The sequence below is a fragment of the Symphalangus syndactylus genome, chromosome 10 (genome assembly GCF_028878055.3).
Source record: "Symphalangus syndactylus isolate Jambi chromosome 10, NHGRI_mSymSyn1-v2.1_pri, whole genome shotgun sequence".
Taxonomy (NCBI): Eukaryota; Metazoa; Chordata; class Mammalia; order Primates; family Hylobatidae; genus Symphalangus; species Symphalangus syndactylus.
In genome coordinates, this window is record NC_072432.2 from 99,025,138 (window position 1) to 99,038,706 (window position 13,569).

The 13,569-nt window shown below is 37.2% G+C and overlaps 1 protein-coding gene and 1 long non-coding RNA gene across 11 annotated transcripts in view; one reads left to right on the plus strand and one right to left on the minus strand.

Annotated features, from left to right (window-relative positions):
* Positions 1–13,569, plus strand: part of NMNAT3 (nicotinamide nucleotide adenylyltransferase 3) — a 110,623-nt gene that overhangs the window by 45,322 nt on the left and 51,732 nt on the right. For 6 of the 10 annotated variants that reach the window (XM_063610719.1, XM_063610720.1, XM_063610724.1 and 3 more), the window contains one exon: positions 361–509. In XM_063610719.1, the coding sequence (XP_063466789.1) occupies positions 361–509 (149 nt within the window). Of the gene's footprint in view, positions 1–360; positions 510–13,569 lie in introns of those variants that run through there. The other 4 variants (XM_063610723.1, XM_063610725.1, XM_063610718.1 and 1 more) reach the window with 2 other exon arrangements.
* The window catches only part of LOC129491234 (uncharacterized), a 186,895-nt gene continuing 184,397 nt past the window's right edge, over positions 11,072–13,569 (minus strand). Inside the window, exon 8 of the long non-coding RNA XR_008660491.2 lies at positions 11,072–11,245. This is a non-coding gene — a long non-coding RNA (uncharacterized lncRNA). The remainder of the gene's footprint in view (positions 11,246–13,569) is intronic.

The following is a 13,569-nucleotide window of genomic DNA, read 5'->3' on the forward strand; positions in this document are numbered from 1 at the left end:
TCTGACCCCAAGGTGATCTGTCGGAGCCCAAGGAGGATACAGAGGTTCAGAACAGAACATGGGTTCTGGGATCAGGCTGCCTGGGTTCCAGTCCTGGCCCAGTGGCTTCTAAGGTCCCTGAGTTGTATGAGTAACCACTCAGGGTTGTTAAAAAGGACTTGGCAAGAGAAGGATATACCTTGGCATAGCACTTGGCATACTTCATGGCCCATGGCAAACCCTCCTTAAATGTTGTTTTAATGGCCTCTTCAGTCATCTTACAAGTGAGAAGTAATGGTCTGTGTGTGTGGTTTAGAGAGACTGATCTGGATAATTGTCTCAGTGCTAACTCCCTGACATGAGCTTTTGTCCCCATAAAAGCAGGGTGGCCACTGCAACGGGTGTGGATGTGCCTGAAAAGATGAAGAGCCGAATACCTGTGGTGCTCCTGGCCTGTGGCTCCTTTAACCCCATCACCAACATGCACCTGCGCTTGTTTGAGGTGGCCAGAGATCACCTACACCAAACAGGTCAGTCAGGGGGCCCTGAGTCCAACAGAAGCACTGGTGGGTTAGGCTTCATGGGGCTTTTCTGGCTGCTGGCATCACTATTATTAAAACAACTCAGTTTATTTATTCACAGCATAACTAGTGGCATATTTTTTTCATCGTATTCAAAAGGTTGATGCTTATAGTCTTGTGACATATGTACAAGTCATACCCCTTGCCATAGAGCTGAACACATCTCAAGGTCTCCCCTCCCTGCCCACCTCACACTGGCAATGAATGACAACAGGCCCTCTATAGAACCTGTGCCACAATCAAGGCATCCTTCCTGGTACTCCCAATATCTACCTACACAGCCAGATGAATAGGTAGCATGTGCCTTAGAAAGCTCCTGATACTCTTCAGAGGATAAGAAAATGCTTGATAATGGGCATTTTGACATTTTCTCATTTTAAAGAACAGATCTTAGATTGTTACAAATTAATAATCTTGTATATAGGGCATTTCCAATACAGATGGCATGACTTTGACAGGAATATTTAATCAGCTGGAAATACATAATCTGAGAATATTTCATCTGCTTGACTTTCTGTTTCATTATTAAGGAGTAAAGTGACATTTGTAATCTGCATGATTGTTTCTAAAGAATATAAGTAATGTATCTGTTGCTATCAAGTATATATGAAATTATTTACTTGTATATTTATGAAAGTATTATGTATTCATATATGTTTTTTGTGTTTCTATATTGTTTATAAAAGTTTGCCTTTAAGAACATTGTTTTTATACCAGAATCCATCCCTATTTACTTTTAATATAGCAAAAAGTATTTGAGTAACATAGAAATCATTTCTTCAAAGAAGTAATGCACAAGTATTAGTTTATTTTAAAGGAAATGTCCTTATTTTTAAAACATATTTTTATTGAAAAAGTGAAAGTGAGTGTCTATCCTTGATAAATAAATAGTTTAGTAAATAATAGGAATAAAAAATATTCAACAATTCATTAAAACTAGTTGGTGGGCATTAGTAGACAGTATATCAAAGAAGAAGTATAAATGGCCAACAAACTTAGGGAAAGATGCTTAAAATCACTAAAAATCAAAGAAAGTGCAAATAAAAATGTGATAAACTACACAAGGTGATAAGCACCACCATGAGGGCATCTCCTGTGACTGCTGGAACACCACAGAATTGCCACCATCTGTCACTGGGCTTATAGTTAGTGCTCAAAAAATATCTATTGCAGGAGTCAATAGTTTTAGCCTATGAGACTGGCAAAAATTAAAGATGAACAAAATTCAGTGCTGGCAGAATAAAGAAGCACTGGTAGTAATAGGACTCTACTGGTAGTAATAGGATAAATTTTGAGGACAATTTGGTGTTCTGTGACAAAAGATTTACAGTCTCTACCCATACTCAGAACGGAGAGAAAAATGAACCAATGGAAACCAAACCAGATTTGATGCAGATGTTAGAATTAGCAGACAAAGACTTGAAGACAATTATTATAATTATGTGCTATATGTTCAAGTAGAGATATGGAAAATATAAAAGGACCCAAATCAAATATCTAGAATTAAATACTACAACCTGTGAGATGAAAAATACACTATAAAGAATAAAAAACAGATTAGACATTACAGAAGAAAAGATCAGTGAACTTGAAGATGTAATAATAGGAACTATCTAAAAATATAGGAAGAAAAAATTTTAAAAAAGAGTAACAATGAGATATGGGAGAACTTGAAGCAGCTTAATATACTTGGAATTGGAATCCCAGAAGGAGAAAACAAAGGAAGAACTAGAAAAAATATTTGAAGAAATAATAACTGAAATTTCTCCAAATTTGATGAAAACCCACAGATCCAACTATCTGAACAAACTCCAAACACAAGAAACGTTAAGAAAACAACATTGAAATATATAATAATCAAATCTCTCAAAACCAGTAATAGTCAAAAGCAACCACAGAACAAAAATAAAGATGACAGCAGATATCTTGTTACTGAATTTACCAAAAGAGAATTTAGTGTAATAACATTTTTAAAGAACTGAAAGAAAATACTGTCGACCTAGAATTCTATATCCATTCCATATCTGGCAAAAATATCTTTCAAAAACAAAAGCAAAGTCAAGTCATTTTCAGATATTCAAAAGCTGAAAGAACTCACCACCAGCAAACTTGCACTACAAGAAATGCTAAATTCTTCAGGCAGAAGGAAAATAATACCAAACAGAAGCATGGACCAACACAGAGGAATACAGAGTATTGGAAATGGTAACCACATGGGGCAATTATATAAGATTTCTTATTGATTTTCTTTAAAAGGTAATTAACAGTTTAAATAAAAATAACAATACATTGTGGGATTTATAACCTATGTAGAAGTAAAATATAACAGTAGAATAAAGCTGACAGGGTAAAAGGGAAGTATACATAAAGTGGTATAACATCAATTAAAGATAGACTGTAAGAAGTTAAAGATATGTTTTAAACTCTAATGCAACTGCTAAAATGAAGCAGTTATAGTTAATAAGCATACAGAGGAAGTAAAATAGAATTGGAATATACTCAGTTAATTCAAAAGAAGAAAAAGAAGAAACAGGGAACAAAAAACAGATGAGACAAATAGAAAACAACATAAGAGAATTAAACCTAACTATATCAATAATCACATTAAATATAAATAGCCTAACAACTTCTGCAAAGAGGCAAACTGCCAGATTCAATAAAATAAGCAAGACCCAACTATAAATAAGAAGCATGCTTTAAACATAGAAACCCAAATAGGTTAAAAGTAAGAGAACAGAAAACTGTCCTATGCTAACACTAATTAAAAGAAAGCTGGAGTGGCTACAGTAATATCAGAGAAAGTAGATTTCAGAGGAATGAATATTACGAGGGATAAATAAGGTCATTTCATAATCACAAAGGGGTTAATTCTTTAAGCAGAAGTAATACGCTTTTTGCACTTAGTAATATAACTTCAAAATACATAAGAAGCAAAAACTTATAGAATTGCAAGGAGAAATAGACAAACCCACATTTAGAGTCAGCTATTTTAATGCTCTTCTCAGTAATTGATAGAATAGGCACACAGAAAATTAATAGACTTGAACAACACTATTAAACAATTTGACCTAATTGACATTTATAGACCACTGCATCCTACATCACAGAATAGACATCCTTCCCAAGGGCACACAGAACATTTACCGAAATAGGCCATATTCTGAACCATAAAAGAAGTCTCGGCCTGGTGCGGTGGCTCACACCTGTAATCCCAACACTTGGGGAGGCCAAGGTGGGTGGATCACCTGAAGTCAGGAGTTCAAGACCAGCCTGGCCAACATGGTGAAACCCCATCTCTACTAAGAATACAAAAATCAGCCAGGTGTGGTGGCACACACCTGTAATCCCAGCTACTCAGGAGGCTGAGGCAGGATAATCGGCTTGAATCCAAGAGGCAGAGGTTGCAGTGAGCCGAGATCGTGCCATTGCACTCCAGCCTGGGGAGTGCAGCAAGACTCTGTCTCAAAAAAAAAAAAAAAAAAAAGTCTCAATAAATGTAAAAGGACTGAAGTAATACAAAGTGTGTTCTCTGACCACAGTGGAATTACATTAGAAATCAATAACAGAAAGATCTCCGGAAGATCTCCAAATATGGAAATAACATACTTCTAAAAACTCATGGGTCACAGAAGAAATCAAAATGGAAATTAGAAAACATTTTGAACTCAATGAAAGTGAAAACAATATATAAAAAATTTAGAATGCCACTGAAACAGTACTTAAGAAGAGTTTTATAGCACAAAATATATTAGGAAAAAAAGTTCTCAAATCAATGATTTCAACTTCCACCTTAATAAACAAAGGAACAGATGAAAAACAAAATAAGCAGAAGAAAGGAAATACAGTAATGTGCCACACTATGACATTTTAGCAAATAACAGACCATATGTACGACAGTGGTCTCATAAGATTGTAATGGAGTTGAAAAATTCCTATTGACCAGTGACGTGATAGCATCGTGGCTCAAGACATTACTTGTGTTTGTGGTGACGCTGGTGTAAACAAACCTACTGCATGACTAATCATATAAAAGTCTAAAAAGTCTAGCATAGGCCGGGCGCAGTGGCTCACACCTGTCCAGCACTTTGGGAGGCCAATGCAGGCAGATCACGAAGTCAAGAGTTCAAGACCAGCCTGGCCAAGATGGTGAAATCCCATCTCTACTAAAAATACAAAAATTAGCCAGGCCTAGTGGCGCACGCCTGTAATCCCAGGTACTCGGGAGGCTGAGGCAGGGAATTGCTTGAACCTGGGAGGCGGAGGTTGCAGTGAGCTGAGATCGAGCTACTGCACTCCAGCCTGGGCGACAGAGTGAGACTCTGTCTCAGTCAATCGATCGATCAATAAGTCTAGCATATATAATTATATAATTACATAATAATTGATATTGGTAATAAATGACTAAGTTACTCATTTATGTATTTACTATACTTTTATCCTTATTTTAGAGTCTATTTCTTCTGTTTATTTAAAAAAAAAAAAAAGTTAACTGCAAAAGAGCCTCAGGCAGCTCCTTCAGAAAGAATTCCAGAAGAAGGCATTGTTATAGATGACAGCTCCATGCATGTTTCTGCCCCTGCAGACCTTCTAGTGGGATAAGATGTGGAAGTAGAAGATGGTGATATTGATGATCCTGATCATGTGTAGGCCTAGGCTAATCTGTGTGTTTGTATCTTAATTTCTAACAAAATTTACAAAGTAAAAATTTAAAAATAAAACTTATAGGATAAGGATATGAAGAAAAATATTTTTATACATCTGTACAATATGTTTGTGTTTTAAGCTAAGTACAAAAGAATCCAAAAGTTTAAAAAGTTGATAAGTTTATAAAGTAAAAAATTTATAAAGTAAAAAAGTTATAGTAAGCTAAAGTTAATTTATTATTGAAGAAAGAAAAATATTTTTAAAAATTTAGTGTAGTTTAAATAAACAGTGTTTATAAAGTCTATAGGAGTCTACAATAATACTGTAGTCCTTCACATTTACTCATGCCTTGATTCACCCAGAGCAACTTCCAGTCCTGTGGGCTGCATTCATGGTAAGTGCCCTATAAAAGTATACTGTTTCTATATATATAATATATATATAATTTATATATAATTATATATTATATATGTATTATATATTATATATGTATTATATATTATATATATTATATATTATATATATATATGTATATATATATATACACATTTCTTTTTTGAGACAGAGTCTTGCTCTGTTACCCAGGCTGGAGTGCAGTGGCATGATCTCAGCTCACAGCAACCTCCACCTCCCATGTTCAAGCAATTCTCCTGTCTCAGCCTCCCGAGCAGCTGAGACTACAGGCATGCATCACCATGCCCGGCTGATTTTTTTGCATTTTTAGTAGAGACGGGGTTTCATCATATTGGTCAGGCTGGTCTTGAACTCCTGACCTTGTGGTCAGCCTGCCTTGGCCTCCCAAAGTGCTGGGATTACAGGTGTGAGCCACCGTGCCTAGCATGTTTATCTTTTATACCATGTTTTTTACTGTACCTTTTCTGTGTTTAGATATGTTTAGAACATTTCTCAAAAAAACACATACAAACAGCCATCATGGTATATGAAAAACTGCTAAACATTACTAATCATCAGAGAAATGCAAATCAAAACCAACATGAAATATCATCCTACCCAGTCAGAATGGCTATTATTAAAATAACAAAAAATAGCCAATGTTGGTGATGATGCAGAGAAAAGGGAACTCTTGTAAACTATTTGTGAGAATGTAAACTAGAACAGCCATTATGAAAAACAGTATGGAGATATCTCAAAAAACTAAAAATATAATTACTATTTAATTCAGCAATCCTGCTATAAGGTATCTACCCGAGGGAAAAGAAATCAATATATCAAAGGGATACCAGTACTCACATGTTTATTGCAGCACTATTCACAACAGCAAAGATACGGAATCAACCTACGTGTCCATCAATGGATGAATAGATAATGAAAATGTGGTATATATACATAATGGAATACTATTCTGCCATAAAAAAAATGAAATCATGTCATTTACAGCAACATGGATGGAACTGGAGATCATTATCTTAAGTGAAATAAGCCAGACACAAAAAGATGAATCTCACTTATACGTGGGAGCTAAAAAATTTGAACACATGGAGGTGGAGAGTGGAAAGATAGTTAACAGAGACTGGGAAGGGTGAGTTAGGGAGGAAGTGGAAGGATGAAGAGAACTAGGTTAAAAGGTACAAACATTCAGTAAGATAGAAGGAATAAATTCTGGCCAGGTGTGGTGATTCATGCCTGTAATCCCAGCACTTTGGGAGGCCAAGGTGGGTGGATCACTTGAGACCAGGAGTTCAAGACCAGCCTGGCCAACATGGCAAAACCCTGTCTCTACTAAAAATACAAAAATTAGCTGGACATGGTGGTGCACACCTGTAATCCCAGCTACTCGGGAGGCAGAGGCATGAGAATCACTTGAACCTGGGAGGCTTGCAGTGAGCCGAGATCATGTCACTGCACTTCAGCCCGGGCAACAGAGCAAAGCCCTGTCTCAAAAAAACAAAATAAAACAAAATAATAACCCAATGAAAAACTTGGCCAAATATTTGAACAGACACTTCACCAAATAAGACATATGGATGACACATTAGTACATGGAAAGATGCTCAATAGCATTAGGGAAATGCACATGAAGATCACAGTGAGATACCACTGCACTCCTATTAGAATGACTAAAATTAAAAATTGATTATACCAAATAAGGCTAAGGACCTGAAGCAATTGGAATTTTCATACACTGTTGGTGGGGATGTAAATAGTGGAATGGCTGTTGAATATAACTTCGCAGTTTCTTAAAAGTTATATATGGCCAATTGCATGGCTCATGCCTGTAATTTCAACATTTTGGGAGGCTGAGGTGAGAGGATGGCTTTGAGGCCAACCTGGGCGACATAGCAAGACCCTATCACTACAAAAATTGAAAAAAAAAATAGCCAAGCATTGTGGTACATGTCTGTGGTCCTAGCTACTCAGGATGCTGAGGCAAGAGGATTACATGAGCCCAAGAGTTCAAAACTACAGTGAGCTATGATTGCACCACTGCACAATGTCATAGATGGCAGCTCCATGCATATTTCTGCCCCTACAGACCTTCTAGTGGGACAAGATGTGGAGGTATAAGATGGTGATATCAGGATGACAGAGTGATATCCTGTCACAAAAAAAAAATAAAATTAAATGTGCATTTACTATATTACTGTATGTTTCAGCCATTCTATTTCTACTTACACAAGAGAAATGAAAGCAAATGCAAAAACTTGTGCATGAATGTTCAGAGCAGCTTTAATCAGAGTAGCCCCAAACTGGAAATAAACCAAATATCCATCAACATGTGAATAAACAGATTGTGGTTTATGCGTACAGTGGAATAGTATTCAGCAATAAAAAGGAATGAACCAGCAGTAGACATGAATTTTGAAATAATTATGCTAAGTGAAAAAAGTCAGATCAAAAAGAGTATATATTATATGAATTCTGTTTATATAAAATTCTAGAAAATGTAAATTAATCTACAGTAAGAGCAAAAAGAGAGGATAATGGTTATGTTCATTATCTTACTTGTGGTGTGGGTTTCAGGGTTACATACATATGTCAAAACCTATCAAATTATACCCTTTAAAGATATTCACTTTATTGTGTGTCAGTTATACCTCAGTAAAAAAGATCAAACTTTTTTTTTTTTAAAAAAAGACTCCACAAGGTTGCTTCAATTATATATAAGATACAATACATTCTTTAGGGCAAAAGACACAACAAATAAATAGTAAGAGAAATTGGAAACTATAACATTCCACAGAGATTTAGAAGATGCATAAACTAAATACCAAGTATGGACTTTATCTGAATCCTGATTCAAACAAATCAACTATCAAATGATATTCATGAGGGAGTTGGAGAAATTTGAAGACTGGCTGGATATTAGATGGTATTTAAAAATTATTGTTTAAATGTTTTCAGGCCAATAATGCTATTGCTGCTGTGTTAAAATAAAATGTGTCCTTATCTCTTAGGAAAAAATTTTGTACCCTTAGTCTAGCAGGGGGAGAAAGGATGTATTCCCTGTATAGCTGAAAATAGTGAGCAGAATAACGTTAGAGTTATTCTGGGGATATATAACTTCCTCTTGGCTTGATAAAACATAGGCTTGACTGTTAGCCACTGAGTGCCTTTTCCTGCCAACCTTCACTCGTCAGAAAGGCCCCTGGCATCTTGGGTGTTGTCTTTGTTGTGAGATTTACCAGGGGGCAGGGCTTGTACTCTACTTTGTAGAATGTGCTGCTTCTCAGACAGGGCTACCTACACACTGTATTAGGACACTTGACGGACTTGCAGGCTCTCCTTTAGCCTCAGGAGAAGCTTCGGCATGGCCCAGTGAGGTTTCAGAGAGTACTCTTGGTCGCCAAAGGCCATGATAACCACAGCATACATAGATAATTGATCACATTGGATACATTATGTGTTTTATATATAATTTCTGTCATTTGGAATATTAGTAGGTAGAGGGGTTTTGGTCACATATGACCTCAATCACCCTCTTGCCTTTATTTTCAATCCTCCCTCCATGGAAAGTACTTGGTCATTTTTGAGAGTTCATAATGGACTCTTCTACCTGTGTTAGTGTTGTACATTGGGTTGCCACCTTTCAACGTTCCACAGATATTTATTGCATCTTCCAAGCACTATTGCTGAAAATAGAGTTGGTTAAATTACATCCCCTATCCAAAATGATTGCACAGCATAGGTGGTGAGAGACCTACCATGTGGTAGCAGGTGATTGTGGCACTAGGTGCAAAGGAAGGGCATCTTCCACCTGGAGTTGGGGAAAATTCCCTGGAGGAAGTTTAGCCAGGCACAGTTTAGGCAGCATATATGCAGAGAAAGCAGCATGGGTAAAACCTGGCAGTGGAGGAGAATCACGTTCCAGTGCACGGGAGAAACATAAGGCTGACAAGATGGGGAGGACTCAGGCATAGAGATGAGGCTGATAAAGCAGAGTGGACCCACTTGCCACCATGAGAGTATGTGGAGTGAATTTTCCTTCTCTGCACAGCCAGGCATCACCCACCGCTACCCACAGCCAGCTGATCTGTGTACCGAGCCATAACCCGACCCATCTTCTTTCCAGGGACAGATAATTTAAACAGTGCCTTTATTCTCCATCTAAATCAACTTATGATTAAAGCTGAATGAAAATTTGGTCCCAAGCTTTCTTTTTTCATTAAGAAAAGTAAATCTTTCTTCCATGGGTGTATTTTCACTAAAACAATTGACAATTTTCATTCAATATTACTTGCATATAAATCTAATTAAGCTGAAACAATTTGTTAAGTAACTTTAAATAGAAATTAATAGCGTCTTCCTGGTTTGCTGCAGTAGCACTAACTCCTTTTGGGCCTTGCACTCTTTCCCCTTTCACAAGCATTCCTTCTTCAAACTACAATTGTCCTTCCTTCGTTGATTTCTTCCTTTTTCTCCTGAAATAACAACATAACCTTGAAAGCTGCCAGAGACACTATAATATATCAAAACTTTTAACTGTCTTTAGTCCTGTGATAACACACCTCTTTATGATGAAAAAAAGAGTACATTATATAAAAAGGAACTTAACGTCTGTAGATTTCATTGTTAATAATACACTGCCAAAGTCATCCATGCTCAAGAGATAAAATGTTGAACCCAGCTGTTTTTTTCACACTCCTTTACTTGAAAGAATGTTTGGGAATTAGATATGGGCTGGTAAAATTGTGTGTTATCTGTGGATTTTCTGTACTTTACAGTGTGGTTCTTTAATCATGGGTACATCTTTGCCTTGTGTCACGTGCTATGCAAATTCTCACAGAGAAGATTCTCAAAGGCTTGATGGATGAATTTGTGTAGTGGATGTGGGTGGTTTTAAAAAGTTCATTTGGAATTTTTATTCCTATTTTGCTGATTTTTGACAGAAAATGATTCAGCACAACATATGACTAGTCAGTAGCTTTGGACATACCTAAAGCATTCATTGAATATTTAAGAATTTTAGCCTGCATTTCTCTTAAGATGTTGGATGTATTCCCAGTTGTAAATGCTTGTTTTACCAACATGTAAGTAAGTTTCTCGACAAACTTACTAACAGAGATTGAATTACATTTAAATTCTGTTTACTGTTATTTAGACAGTTCGTTACTTCTAATCAATATAACTTAATTATTGGCCTGTATTTCAGCAATAATCCACTTGTGTTTATTTTAAATCGAACTTTGTCAGTTAATACTTATTTAGTTAACAACTACTTAGCACTTGTTTATTTTCTGTATTTAACAAACACTTATGTCATCCTTACTGTTTGCCACGTAGTGCTCTAAGTGCATTACATGAACTCATTTAATTTTCATAACAGCCCTACCAGGTGGGTACTGCTATTCTCCCTATTTTACAGATGAGGAAGCTGAGGCTAAGGCTCAGAGAGATTGAGTAACTTGCCTGAGATCACACAGCCAGGAAGGAGTAGAGCCAGTTTGCCTCCGAGTCCATGCTCATAACCACCATGCCATGCAGCCTCCATTCATTCACCTTATCTCTTACTGTGTGTCCATCTGTGCTGGGTGTTGTACTCGACGCAAGGATACATGGGAGCAGAAGTAGCCTCTGTGGTTCTGGAATAGACAAACACTAATTGAATCCCACAGAGACAAAAATTACCAAGGTGACATATGCCACTCAGGGGACGCTCCCAGTGCCATCAGTGTGAACAGTGTGACATTCTAATGCAGGCAGAGGGTCCAGAGAAGGTTTTTCTGAGAATGTTAAGGACTGAGCTCGGAGGAGAATGATGAGGTACTTCTTAAGTTAAAGGCGAAGTTCGCTGGAGTCAGGGGATTCAGAAAAAGAACATTCTTGGCTTAAGAAAGTGCATATGCAAAGACTCTGTAGTGGAAGAGAACGTGGCCACTGAGGAATGACCAGGAGGCAGGAAGCAAAAGGACATGTTGCAGTAGGTAAAGCAAGAGACACAGAAAGAGGCAAACCATGAGAGCCTTGCAGGCCATTTGTGAAAAATGTGCTTTTTAATCCTAGAGCTGTGAGAAGATGAGAATATATTCATCCACCCTGTAGCACATACACACAAACACAGAGAGAAGAGCGGATGAAGAGAAACCAGTTCAGAGGGAATTGAAGCAATATTTTTGATGAGAGGGTGACAATGGCAATAAACAGAAGTTGACAGTGGAAGGTGTATTTAGAAGATAAAATTGACCTGGTAATGGATCGAATGTGAGGAAGAGAGAGTGCTACCCACTAGAAAGAGAGAGTCCTGAAGGAGGACCAGATCTGGGGAATAGACAAGTTTACCTTCACACATGCTGAGTTTGAGAGACCTATGAGAATACAGGACTGGAGACAGACATTTATGAGTGACCTGTAGGTAATAAATGAAGGTATCCATAGGGGTAAATGAGATCACAGAGAGAGTGAGAGAGAGTTGTAAGGAGAGACAAGCCCTGAGGAGCCCCAGGCTTTGACAGCCTTACAAAGGAGAATCAGCTTACAAAGAAGTTCAAGAAGACCCAAGAAATAGGAGGAACCAGGGTAGTTTCTGTCACAGAAGACAGGAAAGATGAAGGGTCCCCAGCATGAAGTGTTAAGAATTTAGTATTGGAGTTAGATGAAGACTGAAAAAGCACTTCTGTGCAGTTCAGCAATGTAGATGTCTGGGAGAATGGCTTTGTTGGTGATATCTGGGAGAATGGCTTTGTTGAAGCAGTGGTATTGACAACTGGATTGGCTGTGCATTCAGGAGAGACTAGGAGAAGAGGAGATAGAGGTGGCTAGTAGCAACAGTCCTCTTGTGAATGGCAAGGACCCAGGTAAATTGAGGTCAAATGTACAAGAACAAGGAGAGATTATTTGTCATAATGACAAGGGGAGCCAATTGAGACAAGCAGCCCTGGGGGAGCATACATGCCCTGTCCAGAGGGGAGAGTGGCCATACCTTCTAATTTCTCACAAGAAGCTAGAAATAGGAATTGTCATGTTTGAAAGATTGTTGATGGCTGCATTGCTTGCAACTGCAAAATATGGAAAACATTAAACTCTAAACAAATATTCTAATCTAATAAGTAGATTTCTTTTTCCTGATATACAGGGTAGCAATTCTGAAACTACTTTCTGTGTATACTAGCATTGAGCAATAAGTAAATATCTTATAGATACTGGAAGTCAAGCATCTCACTGTTGGAGAAAAGCTACAAATGTGGACAGAGAGAAATTACAAATGTCCTGTGATATGGGATTGGAATTAAAGGTATCAGGGTGAACTCATGAATAGATAAGATAAAAAGGATAGATACAGTGGGTGCGTCGGTGGGTGGGTAGATGGATAAATGGATGGGTGGGTGGATAGATAGATAGATAGATAGATAGATAGATAGATAGATAGATAGATGTGTGTGGATATTTATGTAGATACACATACAACTCTATCTTAGCCCTGTCTGCTGAGAGAGCCTAGAAATAGTTGTACCCCAGTAGCCATAATATAAACTAGCATCCTAATTTTGGTTTCTAAGTACCATTTTATACTAAAAGAGCTCCTTAGAAAAATGGTTGAATCTGGGGCTGGGGATGGAAAACACAAGATAAACTTGGAACATTTTGTGGTACCAAAAAGTAAGGAAGTGTTCAAAGAATGGCACATGTCAAAGGGACACTACAGCTAATGTAAGGTCTCCCACCAATAAAATCTGAGGACAATTTGAACATAAAAACAAATAATAAGGGATTATAACTCATTTAATACATTTACAGCCTATGAGTCTAAACTGATTTAAAACCAATAAATATATTGGTTAATTAAATGAACAAACAAATGCAAGAAAGGGGAAGGCTCTTTCTTACAGTAGAATGCCAGTGCAGGAGGAATAGTGTAATCAGAAAACCACCATTTAGCAACCATCCAAATAATTGATTAATGCAAGAA